This window comes from Pavona decussata, unplaced genomic scaffold (assembly GCF_977016875.1).
Source record: "Pavona decussata unplaced genomic scaffold, jaPavDecu1.1 SCAFFOLD_329, whole genome shotgun sequence".
In the NCBI taxonomy this organism is placed as follows: domain Eukaryota; kingdom Metazoa; phylum Cnidaria; class Anthozoa; order Scleractinia; family Agariciidae; genus Pavona; species Pavona decussata.
In genome coordinates this window covers 852051-872801 of record NW_028145717.1, presented here as the reverse complement: position 1 = coordinate 872801, position 20751 = coordinate 852051, and the positions used below count along the sequence as shown (strand labels likewise).

Here is a 20751-nt window from a genome sequence, read left to right as displayed (position 1 = left end):
AGAACGAATTGTCCAAAACAATCATTGTCTTTACGGTACAACAAACTCAACTTGGGCCACCCAACATTGATCAGCCAATCACAGGTCACATTTACAACAAAGGAGTCTGGCTTTGGTAGTTTGTAAACCAATCAAAAAAGAGAACATTTCAAGGTGTCGTTTTTTTCGGTGGCCCTGGTTTTTGTTGCACTGTAATAAAGAGTCTTTATAGCGTTTATAAATGGTAGTTTTAGCAAAATCTCATGGTCCATAGTTATATTTTTTTAGTTGTCAACTGATCGGCTTTTATTTTGAACATGAAATGCATTTGGTGACTCATATTTCTGTGAAATTTGCATTGATTGTACAAGCAATAGTTTATCAATAAACTAAAAATAATTTAATACAAAACCACAACAAACAGTGAATAATAATAATAATAATAATAATAATAATTATTATTATTATTATAATTATTAATATTATTATTATTATTATTATTATTATTATTATTATTAATAAAGTTACATGATGGTAAAACCTATGCTTCTTGTTACAAATAACATTATTTTCCTTACCCATGGGGCTCACTAAAATGCACTGCTGAAGTTGGTAACTGAAAAACAAAAAATATATTAGTAGGGCAGTCAAAAAATTTAATATATATTTTGCTACATTACTGAAGAGAGCCTTAGTGAAGTGCAAAATTAAAGTAATGTCAAAAATCTTCACCAAATTTCACTTTTTTCGCATGTAATGTTGTTGAAATTTTGCCCCAATTTCTTCTTGCTTTAGACTACAGGGGCGGGTTGTTTGAAAGCCGATTAACGCTAATCTAAGACTAAAAGTTAATCAAGGTTCTTATCTTGCTCTTTAAAATACATTTCAAGCTAAAGGTAAAGGAAAGTCCAAGTAAAAACTGTGGGACTAAAACATTTGTAAAGCGCGCGAGAGCATCTGTTTATGATAAATTATTAATTATTATTATTATTAATTTCTCATGGGATGGGTACATCAATCTAGTAACAGTCTCCAATTTACCTTTTGTTTGTTAGCAACACTGTAAGGAGTTTAACAGTTGGCCATCTAACCTGAAATTCATATTCCTGAAATTAAAAGGAAAATTATCAAACATAAGAGTGATGCAATGATGTTGATAGTAGATCCTGTTTAGAATGGCAACTTTGGACCTTTTGAATTACAACACTGTAACTTAGGAAGCTTGATAATCCCTTCCAGCCATTTTCATACTCAAATACAGTACTGATAATATTTAAATTTATATATGACTGTCATACAGTATACAGACTAAAGAGCACTACAGTGTACATAACACAATGTAGGCTGCAATCATCTGGTTCTATAATAGCTAAAAAATTTATAAAAGAAAGAAACTCAATAATATTATTAGAAATTTAACCTTGAATTAGTATTTCAAGAATTATTTATGAGAGCAAAGAAAAATGAATTAATTAAATTATTTTATTAGTTAATACCTCTAAAAGACCAAGCAGCAAAGTCACATTGTCAGATTTCTTGATGAAAATTTCTGTGAACTGTACCCCAAGCTCGGCGTCTGAGGCAGTTTGACCAGGGTCTTTGCTTCCCTCATCTTGAAAAAACAAAAAAACAAAAAAACAGATTTAAAAGTACAATGATTGCTATCATAATAAAATTAATGTCCTACTCATACCCAATACAGACAACCATATACTGACAACACTTTACCGCTTATAATCTTAAGTAGATGGCTGCTTTTACAACTGTGTACCTAGAGATACAGCATATTAATAACATTTTGGTAATAGGAATGAGCGCTAGTGGAGTCCAATTCGGTCTGTAATCATATGAGTGATTAACAAAATCAGACGACTGCACATTGGGAGTCTGATTTGTTTAATCACAAGAATGATTACAGACAGAATTGGACAACATGAAGTCCTATTACCAATAAATCATAACTCTAACAATATTTCAGAAAAAAAAGCCAACAGTTTAACTTTTTGGTTTTGAGCGGTGTCTCAATGGAGATTCACTGTACAGTATACATGTACAGTTATTACATAACATGTTGGGGTCTGTAGGCCTACAGTGTACAGTAACATGACACGACATAACATAACTTTATTATTTATATAGCGCAAAATAAATGGGCATATGATCTAATGGGCTTTAAATGACAATGCTTATAATACTACAATGTTACAGCTTTGAAGTAGTTAATAAATGGATACTAAAATAATAAAGAACATTACATTTATACATGCATGCAAAAGATCTGTGTTAAAATACAAAAGGTCATAAGCTTAAGGCTAATAATATGTACATGTGCATTGTATCATGGTACGGTGTGATTTAAACTTTTGAGAACTTGTATAAAAGCATTAGTTTTGAACAATATATATACTTCCAGCTCCACTACATTGTATGTATTTATGTTGTGGTTTAAAATTTTTAAAAACCAGTTTCCTTTTTGTTTCCCTTATTGCAGTATTCATTACCATAAAACTCGGACAAAAAATCAAACTGGTTTGAAAATTTTAAAACCAAAAGAAAAATACACATGCACAAGTTTCTTTTTCCAAGGTTTTCAGTTAAAAGTTAACACAGTCTTAGTTTGCTGAAAACCTTCAATAAAAACAGCAGAATGATTCTGCACTCAATTCACTTTTCTATGAAATCCATACCTTGTGGATCAGCAGACAAAAGGTTGCAGAGAGTTTGCAATGCCAAACCAGTTATCTCTGTATCATTCCTTGGAAAAGAGCAAATACATTCGTAAAATAGTTAATCACATTAATAACATTAATTACTGTAAGTTATGTGTCATACACTGTATTATATTACACATAAGTTGAATAATACTATCTACCTAGTTATTCTTACTAATTTCCGCACATGCTTAATTTGACAAATTTTGTGAGTATTAATTTTCGCAATTGTAAGAAAAATAAGAGCAAAACTGTACTAAGTTTGCCAGTGTTTTATTTCTTAAACCCTGAGCTGAGGGCACTTGTCACAAAGAATAAGGAAACAGTGTTAAGATACAAAGGTCTGGTTCAATCTAACTACAAGGAGTCGGCAAATGGAGACGAAACTAAAGAGGTTTTGGCCAAATTACAGGCTGAAGAAAACAGTGAATCGGAGGATTTTCAAGGACAGATACATGTACAGTAGTTACAGCTGTTTTATTATACCCAGGTGGAAATCTTATTAAGATCTTGTAAGATCTTACAAGATCTTGTAAGAATCTTGTAAGAATGAAAATAACACTAAGATCTTAATAAGATCTTGTTAAGATTTTATGTCTTAATAAGATCTTACAACACTTCTTAATAAAATCTTAATACAAACTATACAGTCTTCAGCATTTTAAGATCCTATGAGTTCTTACAAGATCTTACAAAATTCTTGTAAGATACTTGTAAGAATCTTGATAAAATCCTCACCCTAACAATCAATAAGATCTTAAACAGCTTTTAATAAGATCTTATCCATTTCTTAATATAATTTTCTTATTAAGATCTTATCAAAATTTGTAACAAGATCTTATTAGCAATCTTGTTAAGATCTTAAGAATTAACTTACAAGAATCTTGTTAAGATCTTACTATAAATTAAAAATAAGATCATAAACATATTTTGATAAGATCTTACCTATTTCCTAATGTTTTCTTAATAAGATCTTAATCGAAATTTGTACCAAGATCTTACAACCATTCTGATTACAAAAAACAAAAACTTCTTCAGTCTTTGGTTCAATTTTTTTATTAAGATCTCATAATATCTTACAAGAATCTTGACAGGATCTAAGAATAAACATGCCAGCAAGACTCTCACACTGACTGTGATAATCTCTTTACTTTCTTTGAAATTTAGTTGTTTGTTGTGACATCTTGTGCATCTTAATACTGTTTTCTTCAGTGTTCTAAGTTGATAAACGCTATGTAAACATGTGTGTTTCTAAGCAAAGGTTTAAAAGATATGACTGTTAAGACTTGCAGTTTGCAGTTTACAGATTGTATTTGCATAAAAAAAAATAAATGCACAGTCCTACACTGAAACTCATTTGTGAAAACATTATTACTTACAAACCTGCATTAATGAATCTCAACTCCATTTAATGCCAGAAAGAACAAAAATACTTTAAATCATAATTTCTACGATTGTCATGCACAATGCTAGCTTTTAAAATGAGCGAAAAAACGTGGAAAAGCGTGGAATCACAGCAACACCGGCAGCCATCTTGGATTTCATTCGGACTGGGAAGACTGGGCACCATTTTGGTCAGCAGATATGCCACTGCAGGCTCGGAGAAAAGACCATTTCATGTTAGATTTTAGGCGGGATTCAAGTATACAGCACTCATTTCCTCTGGATTTTGCCTCTGTTAAGCTAAAAAAAATGATGGCTTCAAGCAGCAAACTATGGACAACCACTTTTTAGAAAGAGGTAAGTTTCTTTACCAATTATTTTGTGAAAGACTGCTTGAAAATGTGTGACCGTCCACGCGAATTACAGACATTTACGTATGCATGCTGCTTCTTGAAGATTGTTGAGGTGGTCATTCCCTATTTAGTTCTTATATGAAGCCTTTGCAAATGTTTTTACGGAGTAATCTGTTGCCGGGTTGATATCATGACAGAGTTGGTATAAGCTGAAGACAATGAGTGATCGATCTTGATTTGGCTTGAAGATCAGTTTATGATCTTCGTGGAGTGTATGACTCATTTTACTCACATCAGCTGAACTAACAAGATTGTTATGGGTGAGAAGCTCACTGCAACATTGTCTAAATTAAAGTTAATGGCAGCTTAGTGGTCACTGTGATCACTTAGAAGAACTGATTTAAAGTGCACAATTTTCTGTTTTACTGTACATTTTCAACTCCTATCTCCATTTTGTTGTCAAGGTTGAGACTCAAGACTGCAACTTCAGAGTCAAGTCAACAAATCCTGCTCAATAAAGTCACTTATAATTATGACCGCTGGAATCTATTTTAACCGATTTAATTTTGTTGTGAATTGTGACTTCTACTAATTCTACTCAGGAACAATAATACTAATGGCAGTATTTGATCAGTACTTGATATCATAGTTGAAAACAGCAAGCATAAATTATAAAGGGAACACTAAGTAACAATCCTTTTGATCAATGCAATCATTTTTTCTTATAAATTAGGCTTTTATGAACTTGCATATTGTAAATGGTTCAGCCTACACTCTGGAGTTTTGTAAGCATAAAAGAAATGTAAATGGGCAATTGGCTTAGAGAAATCCTCACAAAATAAACTGAAAAGTGGCATTCTCGTGCAGTTCACACAATGATGATGTAATCCTGCTCTTCAGAAGGTTGTGGCTTAATCCAGCTACATTCCATCCTCAACATTTGTAAAACAAACAATTACTGTTTTTTTGTTGCTTCACTGAGTATCTCTTGTATATTGGTGCCATTCTTTTGGCTGAAAAGTTGAAAGGCTCTGCTCGCAAACAGTATAAACTCTCAATAGTTGTTGAAACGCTGCTCCCCTTTCCTCTTGGTCAATGTTGTTTGGGCAAATTGGCTTCCATTGCTTCATTGCTTTCATTGTACTTTACTTAGGAGGAGGAGGGAGGGAGACACTTCTAACAAACAGTGTTTCAACATTTTGATGCCAATAGAAGGCTGCTGTCAGCATTTGCTCAGAGGCAAACAGTACATGATGATTTGACCAATGGAGGCATACACTTAACCTTAGTTAATAAATAATTGTTGTTCTAATTGGTAGCTTTTTTAGGAAGGAAACTAGCAAAAAAATTAGGAAAATAGCATAAAAATGATATCTTGTTCTTTTGTTTTTAATTATTTTTCTTTTTTTTCTCCACAGGGGCCATACAGGATAATTTCAAGCTTTCATGTTTTCTTGCTTTTAACATGCAACTGAAAGGAATTATTGGGGTTTTTTGTTTTATGTTTATATTTTATTTATTTGTTTATTTTTTAACACTAAAGAACATTATTGTACCAGTGGAAACCAAGCTCTTATTCATATGTACAAGTGTTTTTAAGGTTGCTTCTTTCTTGGGAAAATAATAGTGGCAAATAATAATTCTCTGGATTGTTTAGGAAGGCTTTAAAGCTGCCAGATTAATTAAGTTAAATAGATTATTATTATTGCTTCATTAATTGATGCAAATAGAAGAAAAAGTTACATGTAGAACTTTCTCCTAGTCTAGAGAACATTTGTTGGTAAAGAATTGTTTCTGTCACTCTTGTGGATTACAATAATAATTATTGATAGTGCTGTTGATCTTGTGAGCATGCATCACAAGAACTTGAATATATGCCTTGTAAAAAAGCTGTATATGGCATTGTTATGATAAATTTATTTCACAATAGCCAAGATTTAGCAATAAAAAGGTTATCACACATGATTTTTCTTGTTGGTTATGGTTTAACAATGGCCCATCCTTTGAATCTAAGTGCTATGAGCATATCCACCTCAAGTCAGTTCCTAGGTACGTATAGATTTTGTATTGTGAGCAAGCTGTGATCAAACTCTCAGGAACACATGATTCTACACCTGCAGTTTAGTTTTGAATGAACCAGTGTATGTGTAGGTCATTGCCAGAAATGTCAGGGCAATCCAAAAGAAAATTTAAGTATACACTTCAGGTTTTTCCCTATTTTGCAACTTGCTTGAAAAGCAAAATCAAATCTTGGCCCTTCAATTTATCCTGGTTATGGATCTCCCAAGACTTTCTACAATTTTAATTGGTAAGATCCTGACAATATCTTAGAAAAACATTTGAAGAGATCTTGTCGAAATCTTGTAAGATATTTGAAAGAATCTTGTAAGATCTTAGTAAGAATCTTATGAAATCTTGTAAGATCTTGGTAAGAATCTTGTAAGATCTTGGTAAGAATCTTATGAAATCTTGTAAGATCTTGGCAAGAATCTTATGACATCTTATAAGATTTTGGTAAGAATCTTATGAAATCTTGTAAGATCTTGGTAAGAATCTTACAAAATCTTGTAAGATATAAGTAAGAATGTTTTAAGATCTTGTTAGAATCTTATAAGATCTTACAAGATCTTGTAAGAATCTTGTAAGATCTTGTAAGAATCTTGTGACAAGATCTTGTAAGATTCTTGAAAGATTCTTAAATAAGATTCTTAATAAGAATCTTGATAAGAAACTTAATAAGATCTTACTAAGATCTTAATAAGATTTCCACCTGGGAACTTAGTCAATGTTCTGTTAAGGCACACATATACTGTATTGTCATTGAGTAAATTAAGAAGTAGTTATCCACTAGCTGACGAGAATGACTTCAAATTGGATTACTGAATATACAGTATATACTGTATTAATATATATATTTTTAATTTCACATGCAAGAGTGCCAACAAAAGAAGTCAAAATTACCTTTCTATAAATTCCACACCATAAACTTTCTACTGTAAAATCTGTGTTTCTATTTCAGTAAGGAGACTCAAAAAAATCTGACTGTGTTTATACTAAAGTCTTTATAAACAATATATACCTGTCTGTTTGTAATACATTAATAAGCAGATCCATTGCCTGCGTTCCAACTTCAAGACGAAATTTCTGAAACAAAACAAACAACACAGCTGACAGCCTTGTTTTCAACAAAATTAACAATAGTATGTGGTGGCACATAGTGGTGCCACTGCTATAGTGCATATGCAGACCAAAGTTACAGCTTGTAAAGTTTACAGGTGTACAGTTTTTTGGATCAGCCAATACTCTTCTTAGATGGCATGCACTGGCCTTTAATCAAGGTACATTCCGTGTACGTTCCAGGCCGAAGATACACAGAGTTGTTTTCAAAGTTCCATGCCAAGTGGCCCCCGAAGAGCCCATTGTATGCTATGGAAATGTTATACCAACTGTAGACTCAAATCCCTACACCAGGAGAGAAATTCTGGATATTTTTGGAGAAAAACTTTTGAAAACTTCCACCATTCAAACAAACTGCCTAGGCAATATTTCACTGTCATCACACCAATGCCTATGAGGTAATCTAAAGCGAGGCGTTACCTCCGTCTTACTCTACTTTACACCAAAGACTGCCGTTAACAGGTAGCGTTATGGCTCCTGGTGCCAAGCGGGTCCAAGTAAAGTGAGACCTTTAAATGATTGTTCAAGTGAAGTTGCCTGTTCCACCAATCACTGAGCGGTGTCCACCAGAGTGCAGTTGTTTCGTATCAAGAAAAGCGGATCAACTTTGATAACAATAGGCTTTGTTATGCGACCTAAAATTGACTCTATATGGCCTTTAGGAACAATGGTGGGAACAATGGCGGCAACAGCTTCTAAATACTCGCGCGATTTTTCAAAATTTTCCAATTACCATACGAGCGGGAAATTTGAACGATCGGAAGGCAAATTCTCCACGGGGGAGGTGGTACTGGTATAATTATTTCGGTGCAAATAGTTACTGTGGGATGGCTGGTAGGGCGAGGGTTGTACTCAAAAGTAAAAGCTGTCATGTAGGCTACAAGCGTGACATTGCCAGTGTTTGCTGGCAAAAGAGCAATTCAACAGCTTTATCTAGAGGCGCACTACGCGTGGCAAGTGCACTGGAGGTGAAAGCATGCATTTGTTCAGCGATTAATGCCTGGAAGCGCTGCGAGCCTCGCGCCTCTTTTCTCAGTACGAACATTGTCCAGCGAAAAAACATTCGGGAACGGACAATGTCCCACGAAAATTGGAGGCGCTATGTTATTGGGGGCGCTAATATTTTTGCTTTACGCTCAGCGGGTTTTTCAATCATCACTCCGCCGCTCTAGCTCTTTCAAATGTCGCGCTACATAAATCAGATTTAGTACCGCGTTTAGTGTGCAGAAAAAAATCATATTACTGACTTTGTAATAGCTACTGATAAATCCAATTGTGAAATCATTTGCTCAATGCCCCTCAAGAGATTTTAGTTTTACTCAAGCGTTGCGCGCGTTCTGCGAAAACTAGAGTAAAATTTTGAACAATAAAACTATGAAAAACTTTGGAAAGAGAATGATTCACTCGCAAGACCTATTATTCTATTGATGGGAAAAAAATCACACCTTCGTTGAGTGCTGCACGCTTGATTGATATCTACAAAGTTGTGTGGGCTCTACGAAAACTAAAAATAATGTTCTGAACAGTATTTCTTTTCCAATGACTGTAAGAATTCGGTTTAAAACTTTGAAAGTCGTTGTAGACCGATTTACTCGCGAGCAGGACCTTTAGTATTCGACATATTCTATTCATGGAAAAAAAGTCACACCTTAGTTGCGTGCCACGCGCTTGATTGATAAGTATAAAGTTGCGCAGGCTGAGTCAGGCGGGAAGAACGGCTTAGCCGTTCCGAATTGAAAGAGCCGTTCTCAACTGATTCAGACGCCGAACTTTTCATGTACTTAATTCAAGGTATTAGGTTCGGCTCATTAAAAGTTCGGCGTCTGAACCGGGTCTTACTCTACAATTAATGACAAAAAGTTACACCTTCGTTGCGTGCCGCGCCGCGCGCTCGACTGAAAACAAACTTAAAAGTCATAATCAGCACGCTCGGTGAAAACTAGAAAAAAATATTTTGAACAGTATACCTTTACAAAGACTGTTAGAACTATAACAGTTTTTTGGAGAGAGATTAACATGCGCAAGACCTGAATTTTTTTTCATAACGACCGCAAGCTCATCATACTGCAAGCGCTTCGGTGAAAACAAGGAAAAATGCTTGATCAGAATATTCTTAATCATCAAATGTAATCAGCTAGCATGAGGCTTGTTTTAAGAAGGAGAAATGTCCAAATTCCAATTCGACGATTGATACACAGACCCATTAGCACAGCTGAGCATCTCAAAGTCATACACCTGGCATTGTTCACCTGATCGCCACTCACCTTTCGATTACGCGCAATAAAATATAAATGTTTTAGTGCTTCGAGTTATACCAGGCATTTTATTACGAGAGGTGGTCGATCTGAATGAGACACATGCGGACATTTTTTGTTGTTGTTTTAACTCTCGACTTTCCAATCAGTCCGATGCGCATATGCGCACACCGGCGGTCAATTCTCCTTGGGGTACACCAGTGACAATTGACCTGACGAGTGTAAATTTACTCTGCCCACTCCCCCAATACAGCTAAATTGCCACGCCGACAATTTCCCGATCAGTCGTGAGCTTTTCCGCTTAGCTTCGACCAAAGTCCCTCAGCGCTACCAAGGACAAAAGGACTATTGTCTAACAGCACAATACCCAAAGTTGATCCAGAACAATAGACCATTTCTTGATACGCTGGTTTAAGTCATTAAAGGGTTAAATAGTTTCTGAACAATCAACCAAGGGGTCAATACAATATCGTGCAGTTAGAGATTACATGGAATAGTGCCATAACCATGGATAAGTGATTGTGTTAAATTTTTTATACCAGGCCATAGAAGATCGCTTTCTCTGCCTCATTAACAGATAATTATCTTAGACCAAAGTAAGAGGAACTTGGAAATTGATCAAGCCTGGTAGATCAGAGGCATGGGTTCCTTGTTTTCAGGCAGAAAAGATCGATTAGAGGGTCTTTTCAATTATTTAGAAAAGCGATTGATCCCGATATCACTTTATCTTTAAAATCGTTAAAATAGCAAGAAGATCAATCAGTTACCTTGGAAAGAGACTTGAGTGCACGGACAGCATCTCGTCTGTCTTCGAGAAGAGTTGATGAAGCAACACGGTCACACAACCTCTCAACCTGAATCAATATTTCTCTCATCAAACAGAGTAACACAACGTGGATCAAACACAAACGCGTCTATACGCACCGTTTCATGAGCGGAAGGTTGCGAGCCAGCCTGTTGATTACCCAAAACAGACTTGAAACCCCTGGATAAGTACTCCATCTTCGTTTCCTCCTGAAATTTATTCGTACGCATGCGCGCGACGTGGCAAGAAGTCTTTTGGTAACCAGGCCAGAGCGCAAGCGTGGCTACCAAGCGTTAGACGGTCAAATGTACAGCGGTCATCCGTGGTAGAATCACTTTTTTTCGTGGCAAAATACGATTTGTTGTCTTCCCAGCTTCTTTCAAGCTCTTTACTAATTAATCGTTTGATAAATTTGGACACGTTTGATAACAGTTCACTTCTGTACAAAGCGTCGTTTTCGTTTTGCAAAGGAAAGGTGGCGATCGAAATGAATTTTCAAGGTATTGTGTTGTGCTCGGTGTTGGCTCTCGTCCAGTGTTTTGAAGATGGCCAACCGATGCGTTTTGAGACACCAAAAATGAATGAAGAAGAGCAACATTCACCTCACACTCCAAAATCGTTTGAGATGACGTGTGATGCTTGTACCGCTATAGCTTATCAGGTAATTAAATTTTGGAATTTCCTTTACAAGGAAGTCCTATCTTGCAAAAATACTTCCTCTTTCTTTAAATGCATTATTGCTCTGTTATGGTCCATTTGCTAAGTCAATTTCTCCGCTTGACTAAGACAGTGCAACGATTAATTTAAGCGCCTTAACCGCAGCTGATCCAGTAAGATACCTGCTAATTTCACACTGGTGAATTTTCACCTGACGAAATTTTGTCGTCTTTGTTGTGTGTACCATGTATTAAATGTACAAGGATTTATACCTTCTGATTGAAATCATGGCTTTGTTTAGGTCAAATAATTTCAAATAATTGATTGTTATCTTATAAAGGTGAAAGGCCACCAGCCTTGAGAACGCTTGAGAGAGAATATAAGTGGATAGTACTCCGGCTGTGCTTACCAAACAGTTGCAAGTCTTGGAATACTTGTGAATCGAGAACAGAGTTCCAAGATTCTTGCATTATTTTGGTCTTACTACACTTTGAAATCGGACATCTTAATAACTAAGCAAAATATCAAAAAAAAAATATGTCATTGTTTGGTTGAGTGACATCTTGTTAATAAAAGTGAGGCTACAGTGTATTTCGCTCTGGCCACGAAATTCAATACCAGTTATAGCGTAAAAAAAATCACTAAAATTATATTTTTGTCAGAAAGTACATTTATTAGGCTGTCCATTGATATATAGTTTGGCAACGTTTTCTCAAAACTGGTGTGCGTACATTTTTTTGAAATAGAAAAAATAAATACAAATTATATATTAGGAAGTTGAAAAATGAGTTCAGAAATGAATTTACCACACTAAATTTACTGATAAAGGTATTGAAGTTTCGTGCAGATCTGATATCAACAGTAATGCTTTAGTAAAGTCAAGAAAATATAATTTTAGCCATAATCTTATTTATTGTAATTTCAGATGATTAACACCAAAAAGCCCCTTTGAGGAGTGTGTATAAAATTTGTATTAATTGTTTTGTATTAACTTTTTATTGTAATTATTAATTACAATAAAAAGATTGCAATTTTTCATTTAGAAATGTATAGCCTGTGTGTTACCACTCACACAACCCACATGCCATCTATTTCTTTATGAGAAGTGTAAAATTCAAATTTCTAAATCTATATATTTATGAATTTGCATCAAGATCTACTATAGACTACAAGAAAGATATATTTCTTTGAGTTTACAGTACTTAGATGTTGTTGGAACTCCATACATGTAATTTAATTCTGAGTCATTTATGAAAATAATCTATTCAAAGTTGCATGGTAACCATGTTTGACCAGTGGCATTTATTATATGTATTTACTTTTTAGATGAGTAAAGCACTTAAAAAAGCAGAGGATAAGAAGCCTTCATTGAAAGGAAAACCTCTACCAGAGTCAGAAATTATTGATGTGTTTGAAACTGTTTGTGATAAATCCTGGGATGAGTAAGTGATAGATCTGAGTTTATTTACATTTATTTTTTATTTATCTTTTTTGTGCCCCCCACCCCCTCCCCCACCCCCACCTTGCCCATCTCCTGAACAACCACGAGTTATGCAGATGGTTGAATCCACTACCAAATGGTCCAATGGACCTTACCTATTCGTTCTATTTACCAGCCCAATTTACAAACCACATGTATGGTATTCTGACTTAGGAGAATCATTCCTTTGTTTTTTGGAAGTAAATAATGCATACCAGCATTTCAAAACAGACTACTCTCTAGAGTTACCACCACATGATCTGTACTGGGGTGACAAAATAAAGCGAGGAGGGTTTATTGCGCAGACAAAGGGGTATTTATGGATTAAAAATGGCTTGTTAAAATAATTATTGCATTTTGTTTAGTACATATAGCTTTTTTCAATAATGAGGAAAGAGACAGAATTTGTAGCTTTATTGCTGCCGCAAATAACTTTTCTGGAGCATTAAATATCAGAATAACCTTGAAACCTCTGGTTAGTTATGTATTCCAGGTCAGGGAGTCTGCAGGATTCTTGTGTGCACTTCAGACACAAAAATCAAATGTTTTGCTTTTTCTCACAAGTCATTTATTGTCTTTTTCTAACAGTTATGGTATAAAGACTGTTAATGGTGTGAACCGACTGTCTGGCGAGGGTCTGGAGGCCAAAGATGTTCCTGGTATGATGCAAGGAGGAGGGAAATGGCCAGGAAGGTAGGTTTAATAATAAGAAGATAGAAAGCTGACTAGGCAGGTAGCGCCGAGTTGGCTATAATCATCTCATATCCAACTAGCGCGAGTGAAATAATCATTTTATTAGAAACAATCAAGAAATATTGCAAGATCTTAATGATATTGCTTTGCAAGCGCAAGCAGAAAACAATTTAATGGTGGCTGTTTCTGCGGGCATTGTATAATGGTTCCTATACCATGGCCGGTAAGCCAATCACATCCCTGGAATTGCATTATACAATAATCCAGATTTTTTAAATAATTGTTGTTACCAGTAATAACTTACTATTGTTGTTTTATTATTACCAAATGAAAGTACCTCATTATATTAGATGATCATGAAAATTAATGATCATGATGATAACATGTCACAGGGTTCACAAAAGATTTAAGAGTGTCTGAGATTCTCAAAGTGTTTTTTAATGGGAGGCAGCAAAGCCAATTGTTCAGAAACACAGCTCAAATCCCCCTCTGACCTCTCAATGGATTTCTTTCATGGTAGTTGTCTGTCTCGAATCCTTGGCCATGTCTGATAAGCCTCCCTGTCAGTAAGGATTTTTAAGAGTTATGTTAAGTTTGTGATGTTGAGTCATGTCTATATTAAGTAATTTTTTTCCATTCACTAACTGCTTAAATATCAAAAAATTAATGATGAGGATGATGATTAATGATCTTGATAATTAATGATGGTCTGTTTTCTTACCTTGCTTAAGACTTGCAACAAAGTGCGGCAATTTGGTGGGAGACATTGGAGAAGAGGAACTGTATATGGAATACAGGAAAGCAAAAGATCTCTTCGTGTTCTTGTGCAAAGATTATACCAAAGATTGTGTGCAAAAAGACAAGGAAGAATTATGATGAGGACTGGTCAAACATGCTGTTACACACTTGCCAGCTGCTGTTTTATCTCAAATGCTCCAGAACTTGAGCACAAGGCATTAGTAGCCATCAAAAAGTTTCTCCATATTTTTAAAGAGTAGCAATTTTTCATGACAGCTTTTCTACAACCGACGTTAAATTTTGAAAGGCACTGCTAATTTATGTTTAGTGAGCGAAATATATAGATTGTTATAGAAATGATTTGCAAAGTGTGATTGATGCTGTCATAATTCCTGTAAACAAATTTTAAGTCACATTTTATAACTTGGTGATAAAGTGAGTCCACATTTACAAGTTATATTTGCAGGTGGCTGTTTTAATGGGTGTGATGCAATTTGTATTTACAAGTGAGTACAAGGTATACAATCTATTTCAACCCCTCCACATGTCTTGGGTGGTGCCTTTATAACATGACAGTTATTAAATTTTCTTTTGGAAAATTCTGTTTTGCACCTTGGAAATGTAATGACTAAATGAAGGAAGGTTATTATCTTCCAATATGTTTGTCGCTTGTTGAAGTAAAATAGATTGAAATCACTTTTAACCTGGCCTCTTGTCATCTTTTGTTGTTGCATTTGGAGTATTCACACAGATGTAATTTTGTGTCTGCATTCTGGCATTCTGGCATTCTGGCAGACTGCAGACTTGCAGACTTGCAGACCTGCAGACTTGTTGGACTCAACATACTGGCCTTTTGCTGATTCACTAGCTCGCGGCATTTAGTACGATCGAGTGATATAATCCCCTGTGGTTTACGAAATTTTAAGAGCTAAAATCTCGCGCAGGAATTTTTAAATTCAAAAGTCCAAACTAACTTTGGCAGGGCGACCACTTGAGCAACACGTCTACATAATTTTTTTGCTATTCTAACTTTGAACTCGGATATCTCGATAACCAATAATTTTTTTAATGTGTAGCTAATTCGTTCTTGCCAGGCGTTCGATACCCGATAAATTCAATGCAACAGGCCTCGTTCGTCGGAGAGTTTACCCGATCCTGATATTTTAGAAAATAAAAAAAAAATCACTAAAATTGTATTTTTGTCAGAACCTAGCCCTTATTATGCTGTTTGCTACATAGTTTGACAACGTTTTCTCAAAACTGGCGCACGCCAAGAATTTTATTCCTGAAGGACAATCGTGAAAGTAGCTAAGTATCAAAGCGTACCAAGCGGACAGCGCATGATATGTATGGAATGGCGGAGGTTACACATTATTTTTAAAATGAATTGGGAAAGGCCAGTATGTTGAGTCTGCAAGTCTGCAGTCTGCATTTGCCGCACACCGCTTATCTTGATGGGAAAGAAAGACCCTGCTAGGCTGGATGGTGACAAACTTCTAGCGCGTGCTCACTACTGCCGACCGGTTGGCTCAGTTGGTAGAGCACCGGGCTTCCGTGCGGGAGGTCGTGGGTTCAAACCCTGGTTCAGGGTCTTCAAATAACTAAGGAGAAAGTGCTGCCTTTGTAATAACATCTGCAAACGGTTGGACTTTCTAGTCTTCTCGGATAAGGACGATAAATCGTAGGTCCCGTCTCACAACCCTTGTTCATGATTACTTTGTGGGACGTTAAAGAACCCACACACTGTTCGCAAGAGTAGGGGACGTAGTTCCCGGTGTTGTGGTCTGGCCTTCTATCTTTCACACTCATGCTTGGGTTAAGTGGGTGGGTGGGTGAGATCGAATATGGACCGACAGCGGCTGCCAGAGGCGCCTTAACATGCTGACGTCCGATCTCACCCCACAGAAATGTAAACTTGGTGATATGTGCGGTATATAAGAATTCATTCATTCATTCATTCATTCATTCATTCATTCATTCATTCATTGATACAACCTAGCCTAGCCTGAGATACTCAGGCTAAACCTAGCCTGACCTATGCAGGACCAGTTCAAGCTTTCAATATCCCCCACCCAGGAATTGGACCATTTTCTGTCCCCGGGGAGCATGACATTTGATGAAGAAGGTCTTCCAGCGAATGGGGCTGGGGATCGAAATTGCACAGTTCCAGAAAATATCCATACTCCCCCCTTGGAAGCTTTTTTGTTTTGCAGCCCCCATCCCCCCAGGTAATTCCAGTTTAGCTTTATACTTTGCTTCTGAAATTTTGACTTTTAAGACCTCCCTCCCCAAATTAGGAATTTCTGATGACCTTCCATAGGGTGGTTATAGATTGGAACTGTGTCAAGTGAAGTTGACTCCTTTCTTTTCGTTGGGAGGACGAGTACTCCCCTATTTATAAGCAACTTTGCAGTGTTTTCAAAGATAATAATTACTAAATAAATAAAGGTATAATGTATTATAATTTTTCTGGTCTGCTTTGGAGAACTGGCTTTGAGCCCCAAATTGGAACACCTGTTTTTAAATGGTAGAGGCATTTCTTCACCCTCATAGGGCAGGAATTTTAACAAGCCAAGTTCAAATGCCTTTAATTTTGATTGAGCGGAGGATAATGCAATGAGATTTCGAAGTATCGACTTATATACTTGGGTATCGAGGATATGATAGAAACGCGTACGGTCGGTCGCTTGGGATCGGGTGAACTCGCGCGCGCGCGAAAATGGCCACTCGCGCGATCGCGAGGAGTCAACGCTCGTCTCTTCCTATGGGAACTGGCGCGGATCAAATAATATATTGGTGGCATTTGACGGATATAGCATATAGAGACTGCGCTAACAAGTTCGTAATTACAACCCGGCTGAAGGCTGAAGCCTTTCGTTGAAAAAAAATATTACAGTGAGGGAACCGCATATTATACAAAAAAATGTTTAATTTTTTACTTTTTAACTTTTTATTTATTGTAGTCGTTTATTTCTTTAATTTTTATTATTATGGTGTTTATTAGGATGAAAAAAAAAAAGAGCGTATCGGTAACATAAAAAAAATAGCGAAAGAAAAAGTAAGCGACCCTGCCAGGACTCGAACCTGGAATCCCCTGATTCGTAGTCAGATGCCTTATCCATTGGGCCACAGGGCCAGCTCGAGTTACACCATGTAAAATATATTATTTAAACAATTAAAATTTGCATTAACGACTTGAACGGTCGGATACTTGGTTGTCCAAAAATCAATATGAGAAAACTTAAGATCAAGAACAGATCCTATCAACCAAGAGGAAACGGATAATTCTGGCCGGAGAAGAATCCATTGCAAATCCATTTTCTTTAGGTGCTCCCTGGTGGTTGAACTTCCGGTTTGTTAATAAATTCTATTTTAAACATTGAAGTTCCGGTTTGTTAATAAATTCTACTTTTAATGTAAATATATGAAACATATATTTTGAACTGCAGATGAAAGATCAAAAAGAAGAAAGATCCTCGCAGTAAGTACGCAACTTAAGCAGTTGCGAAAGGACAGCCTGAAAAAAAAAATGCAGGCTTTACTGCGAGGATCTTTCTGCTGTTTGAAATTCTATTTTCTTGAAAACATGTGAATGTCGGTCATCAGTTCCTCTGTAATCTTGAGTTTTTGACTTGTTTGTAGAATCGAGAACTCCATACATTGAAAAGTTTAAAGCATGGCATTTTGGCTAAGGGGACTAGGACTGTTCGTTAATTATGGTTAAAAAGAGGCCGGTGTTTATTTCAAAAAAAGGCGCAGTGAACAACGTACCCCCAATATCGCGTGTTTACAAAAAACGCACCCTCCCGACTTATGTGCTGTAGGAAATCTGTACCCCTTCCTTCCCCTCCCCTCCCTCTCCCCGTTTGATCTGAAGCTTCCTTTGTCCCAGTTCACTCGTCCAGGTAGTGCATAACGCCTGGGAGTTTTTTGCGGTCTCTCTGCAGGAGAAAAATGAATAGCGAAATTACTAGTAACCTATCAAAAAATCCTCACAGTGAGTCTATTAACATCACCTGGGTTGAAAAACCATCTACAACCAGAGAAGCATCTAACGCGGGAAATTTTGTGAGAAAATCCCTACCACAATTGGCACGAGAAGATGCGCAGTTGGCCCTACTAAGCTGCGTAGAACTAGACGCTCGAATACGAATTTCTCGTGGCTTTGGCATGTCTAAGAGGTTGTTTACATGACACCGGCATGACTTTCATTCCGGTACGAGTTCATTTTTTTTGAAGCAGCATACCACATATACAGCTCTTGCTTTACTTTTCATGTTATGTTGACGAAGAAGCCTTAAATGTTTCAGAGGAATAAATTACCTTCAGAGCACTTTTAAAAATGCTGTTATTGTAACACAACCTTTCACTAACAACCGGTATATTGTGATGAACAATGACAGAGCCAGAGCCTTTAGCCGCCTAAAACAGTTTTATTTTAACTACCTTATTAATAACCACAAAAGCTCTTTTATTTTAACCATTTTATTGATATCCCCCAAAACTGTTTTTTTTTTTTTTAACCGACCGTGTTAATAACCACCAAAAACTACCAGCATTCCTGCATTATTGTACTGATCGGGAATACAGTATCAGCAATATTGAGTAGCATGGATAGCGAATATGATAAAGGAGTTCTATATTCAGTGATCGAATCACTTTATTTTTTTGCGGAAACGGAAAATATAACCCCCATTTTCGAAGGCTAAGCAAATATGTAGCTCCCTCCCCCCTCCCTCCCCCACCACGGCACAGACACACACACACATACTGAACACCGTCTTAGCCGTAATTAACAAAACAGTCCCAAAAGTTCACAATTTTCTGAACTTTTCGACAGAAAGCCCTTTACTTTCCTTCTAACTGTTTATAAAAGTAAATGTTTCAAAGTTGAGTCAACCGTCGAACATGATTGGCTCTTATTCGTCATGAACGAAGTGAAAGCTGCGCCGCGTAAAATGCGCCCAAAATCCGCTCGAAGCCATTTAAGTTATTTTCGTCACACCATTTAATTTCTTTATTTAGTGTGTCTTTTAATGGATTGACGCCATCTTGGCACTGAGATATAGGAAACGTTGCCATAACAATTTTGTAATTTCACTTGTGAAATTATAAATTAACGGTGAGATTTCGTGCCAAAATTAAGGAGTAATTTGTCACCCATGATATTACGCGCAAAAATTTCGCACGTAATAATTTAAAGCGTCTATTTTTGCAAACAACTCGACGCCCTAGCATGCAAATATTGATTTAATTGCTTTCAGCCACCGTTCCTGTAAAACTTGTTTTGGCCGGTTTCGACAGACCAACATATAAACAGGTACATTGACTAGGTCCATCTCCAATCAAGTGAAATTGTCTTTAATTTAATGTTGTACACTGATCACAGCAGCTCTATGATGTCAGTCGATACAGTGTACACATAAGTTTTATCATGTTAAAGCCAACAAGAGGACATCATATGATAAACACTTGGAGCCAATTGATTCGTTTAGAATCGAAGCAAACTACTGGCAAAAAGTATTTCTTCAGCGTCGCACAGTGCATTTGTTTTATGTAGTATTTTTATTTCAATTACATTAAATTTAAAATTCTGGTGGACATCGTGGGATGCGAAAAAAGACTAAATTGGCATGGATGCAAATGACCTCTGAAACTTCGACGATGCACAAACAGTTTTTGGCCAGTAAAATGCAATGCTTTCTGTGGATATCTGCCTTGAAGGTCTTAATCGCCTTAGAAATTTGGATTTGTTTTGAAATAAAATCTATAGTTTCCTATGGCAAAATGTTAACTCGAAATTTTGGAGGGGCAAATATTTCGTTGAAAATGCGAAATTAGGGCAGCAAGGATTTTCGTAAAGCCAACGACAGCTCGCATATTCGAGAAATAAGATTCCATAGGCTAAATTAAAGTTTCCTAGCTGACGCAAATATGTCTTTAAAAGGCAACTAAACAATATGAGAAAACAGGAGACAACATGCACATAGTGTTTTGCTTCAATGTTCTGGTTGAGTGCCGGCGGCCCCTGAAATATATTATACACGAAGACTTTCGTAGCGTCCACCTCAATAAAAAGCCGACCACCTTAATAACCATCAAAATTTGTTTTTTATGGAGGACGTCCAGCGTTTCCCAAGACGTTTGGCTCAAGAAAATTTTTGAAACAGAGAGAAAAGTGAATGAGCTGGATGTCAACAAAACATATAAGATGGTGTTGACAAAAATAGTATGTTAATGTAATAATTTTTTAAGTACCTGGGATGGCTTGTTAGGGCTCTTTCATAATTCGTTCAAGATTATTAAAATAGTCTTAAAATCATAGCAATAAATTTTCGACATCGATCGGGGCATTTCTTGCAAGAAGGACAAATAGGGTAAAAAATTTCTCCAATCACTAGCCGCTAGAAACTTCTCAAAGATGTCAGATTTTTCAAATTCGACTTCTTTGCACGAAACGATTAAAAATTAACGAGAAAACTAATATCTACCTGTTGCTTGTGGCTTTCATCTGTTTGTT

The 20751-nt window shown here is 36.2% G+C and overlaps 2 protein-coding genes and 1 non-coding gene across 3 annotated transcripts in view; 1 reads left to right on the top strand and 2 right to left on the bottom strand.

The window, feature by feature from the left end:
- Positions 1 to 10923, bottom strand: part of LOC146453588 (general vesicular transport factor p115-like) — a 51404-nt gene extending 40481 nt beyond the window's left edge. The window contains exons 1-7 of the mRNA XM_085096481.1: positions 10783 to 10923; positions 10626 to 10712; positions 7506 to 7570; positions 2667 to 2734; positions 1476 to 1591; positions 1021 to 1085; positions 558 to 595 (exon numbers count right to left, since the gene is read on the bottom strand). Coding sequence (XP_084952607.1) covers positions 558 to 595; positions 1021 to 1085; positions 1476 to 1591; positions 2667 to 2734; positions 7506 to 7570; positions 10626 to 10712; positions 10783 to 10893 — 550 coding nt within the window. The 5' untranslated portion in view covers positions 10894 to 10923. The remainder of the gene's footprint in view (positions 1 to 557; positions 596 to 1020; positions 1086 to 1475; positions 1592 to 2666; positions 2735 to 7505; positions 7571 to 10625; positions 10713 to 10782) is intronic.
- Positions 10924 to 11008: 85 nt separating this feature from the next.
- LOC146453587 (marginal zone B- and B1-cell-specific protein-like) lies at positions 11009 to 14934 on the top strand. Its single transcript, XM_085096482.1, has 4 exons — positions 11009 to 11324; positions 12647 to 12762; positions 13389 to 13493; positions 14225 to 14934. Exons 1-4 carry the CDS (start codon positions 11151 to 11153, stop codon positions 14367 to 14369), a joined length of 540 nt encoding a protein of 179 aa, XP_084952608.1. The 5' UTR covers positions 11009 to 11150; the 3' UTR covers positions 14370 to 14934.
- A 2360-nt stretch (positions 14935 to 17294) lies between these two features.
- Trnar-acg (transfer RNA arginine (anticodon ACG)) lies at positions 17295 to 17367 on the bottom strand. The gene has a single exon. It is a non-coding gene; the product is annotated as a tRNA-Arg (tRNA).
- Between the last annotated feature and the right edge of the window lie 3384 nt (positions 17368 to 20751).

Coding starts and splice junctions, on each gene's coding strand:
- LOC146453587 (XM_085096482.1), top strand. CDS start 11,151: ATGAATTTTCAAGGTATTGTGTTGTGCTCGGTGTTGGCTCTCGTCCAG. Junction 11,325..12,646: donor GTACCGCTATAGCTTATCAG/GTAATTAAATTT, acceptor TTTACTTTTTAG/ATGAGTAAAGCACTTAAAAA. Junction 12,763..13,388: donor TGTGATAAATCCTGGGATGA/GTAAGTGATAGA, acceptor TTTTTCTAACAG/TTATGGTATAAAGACTGTTA.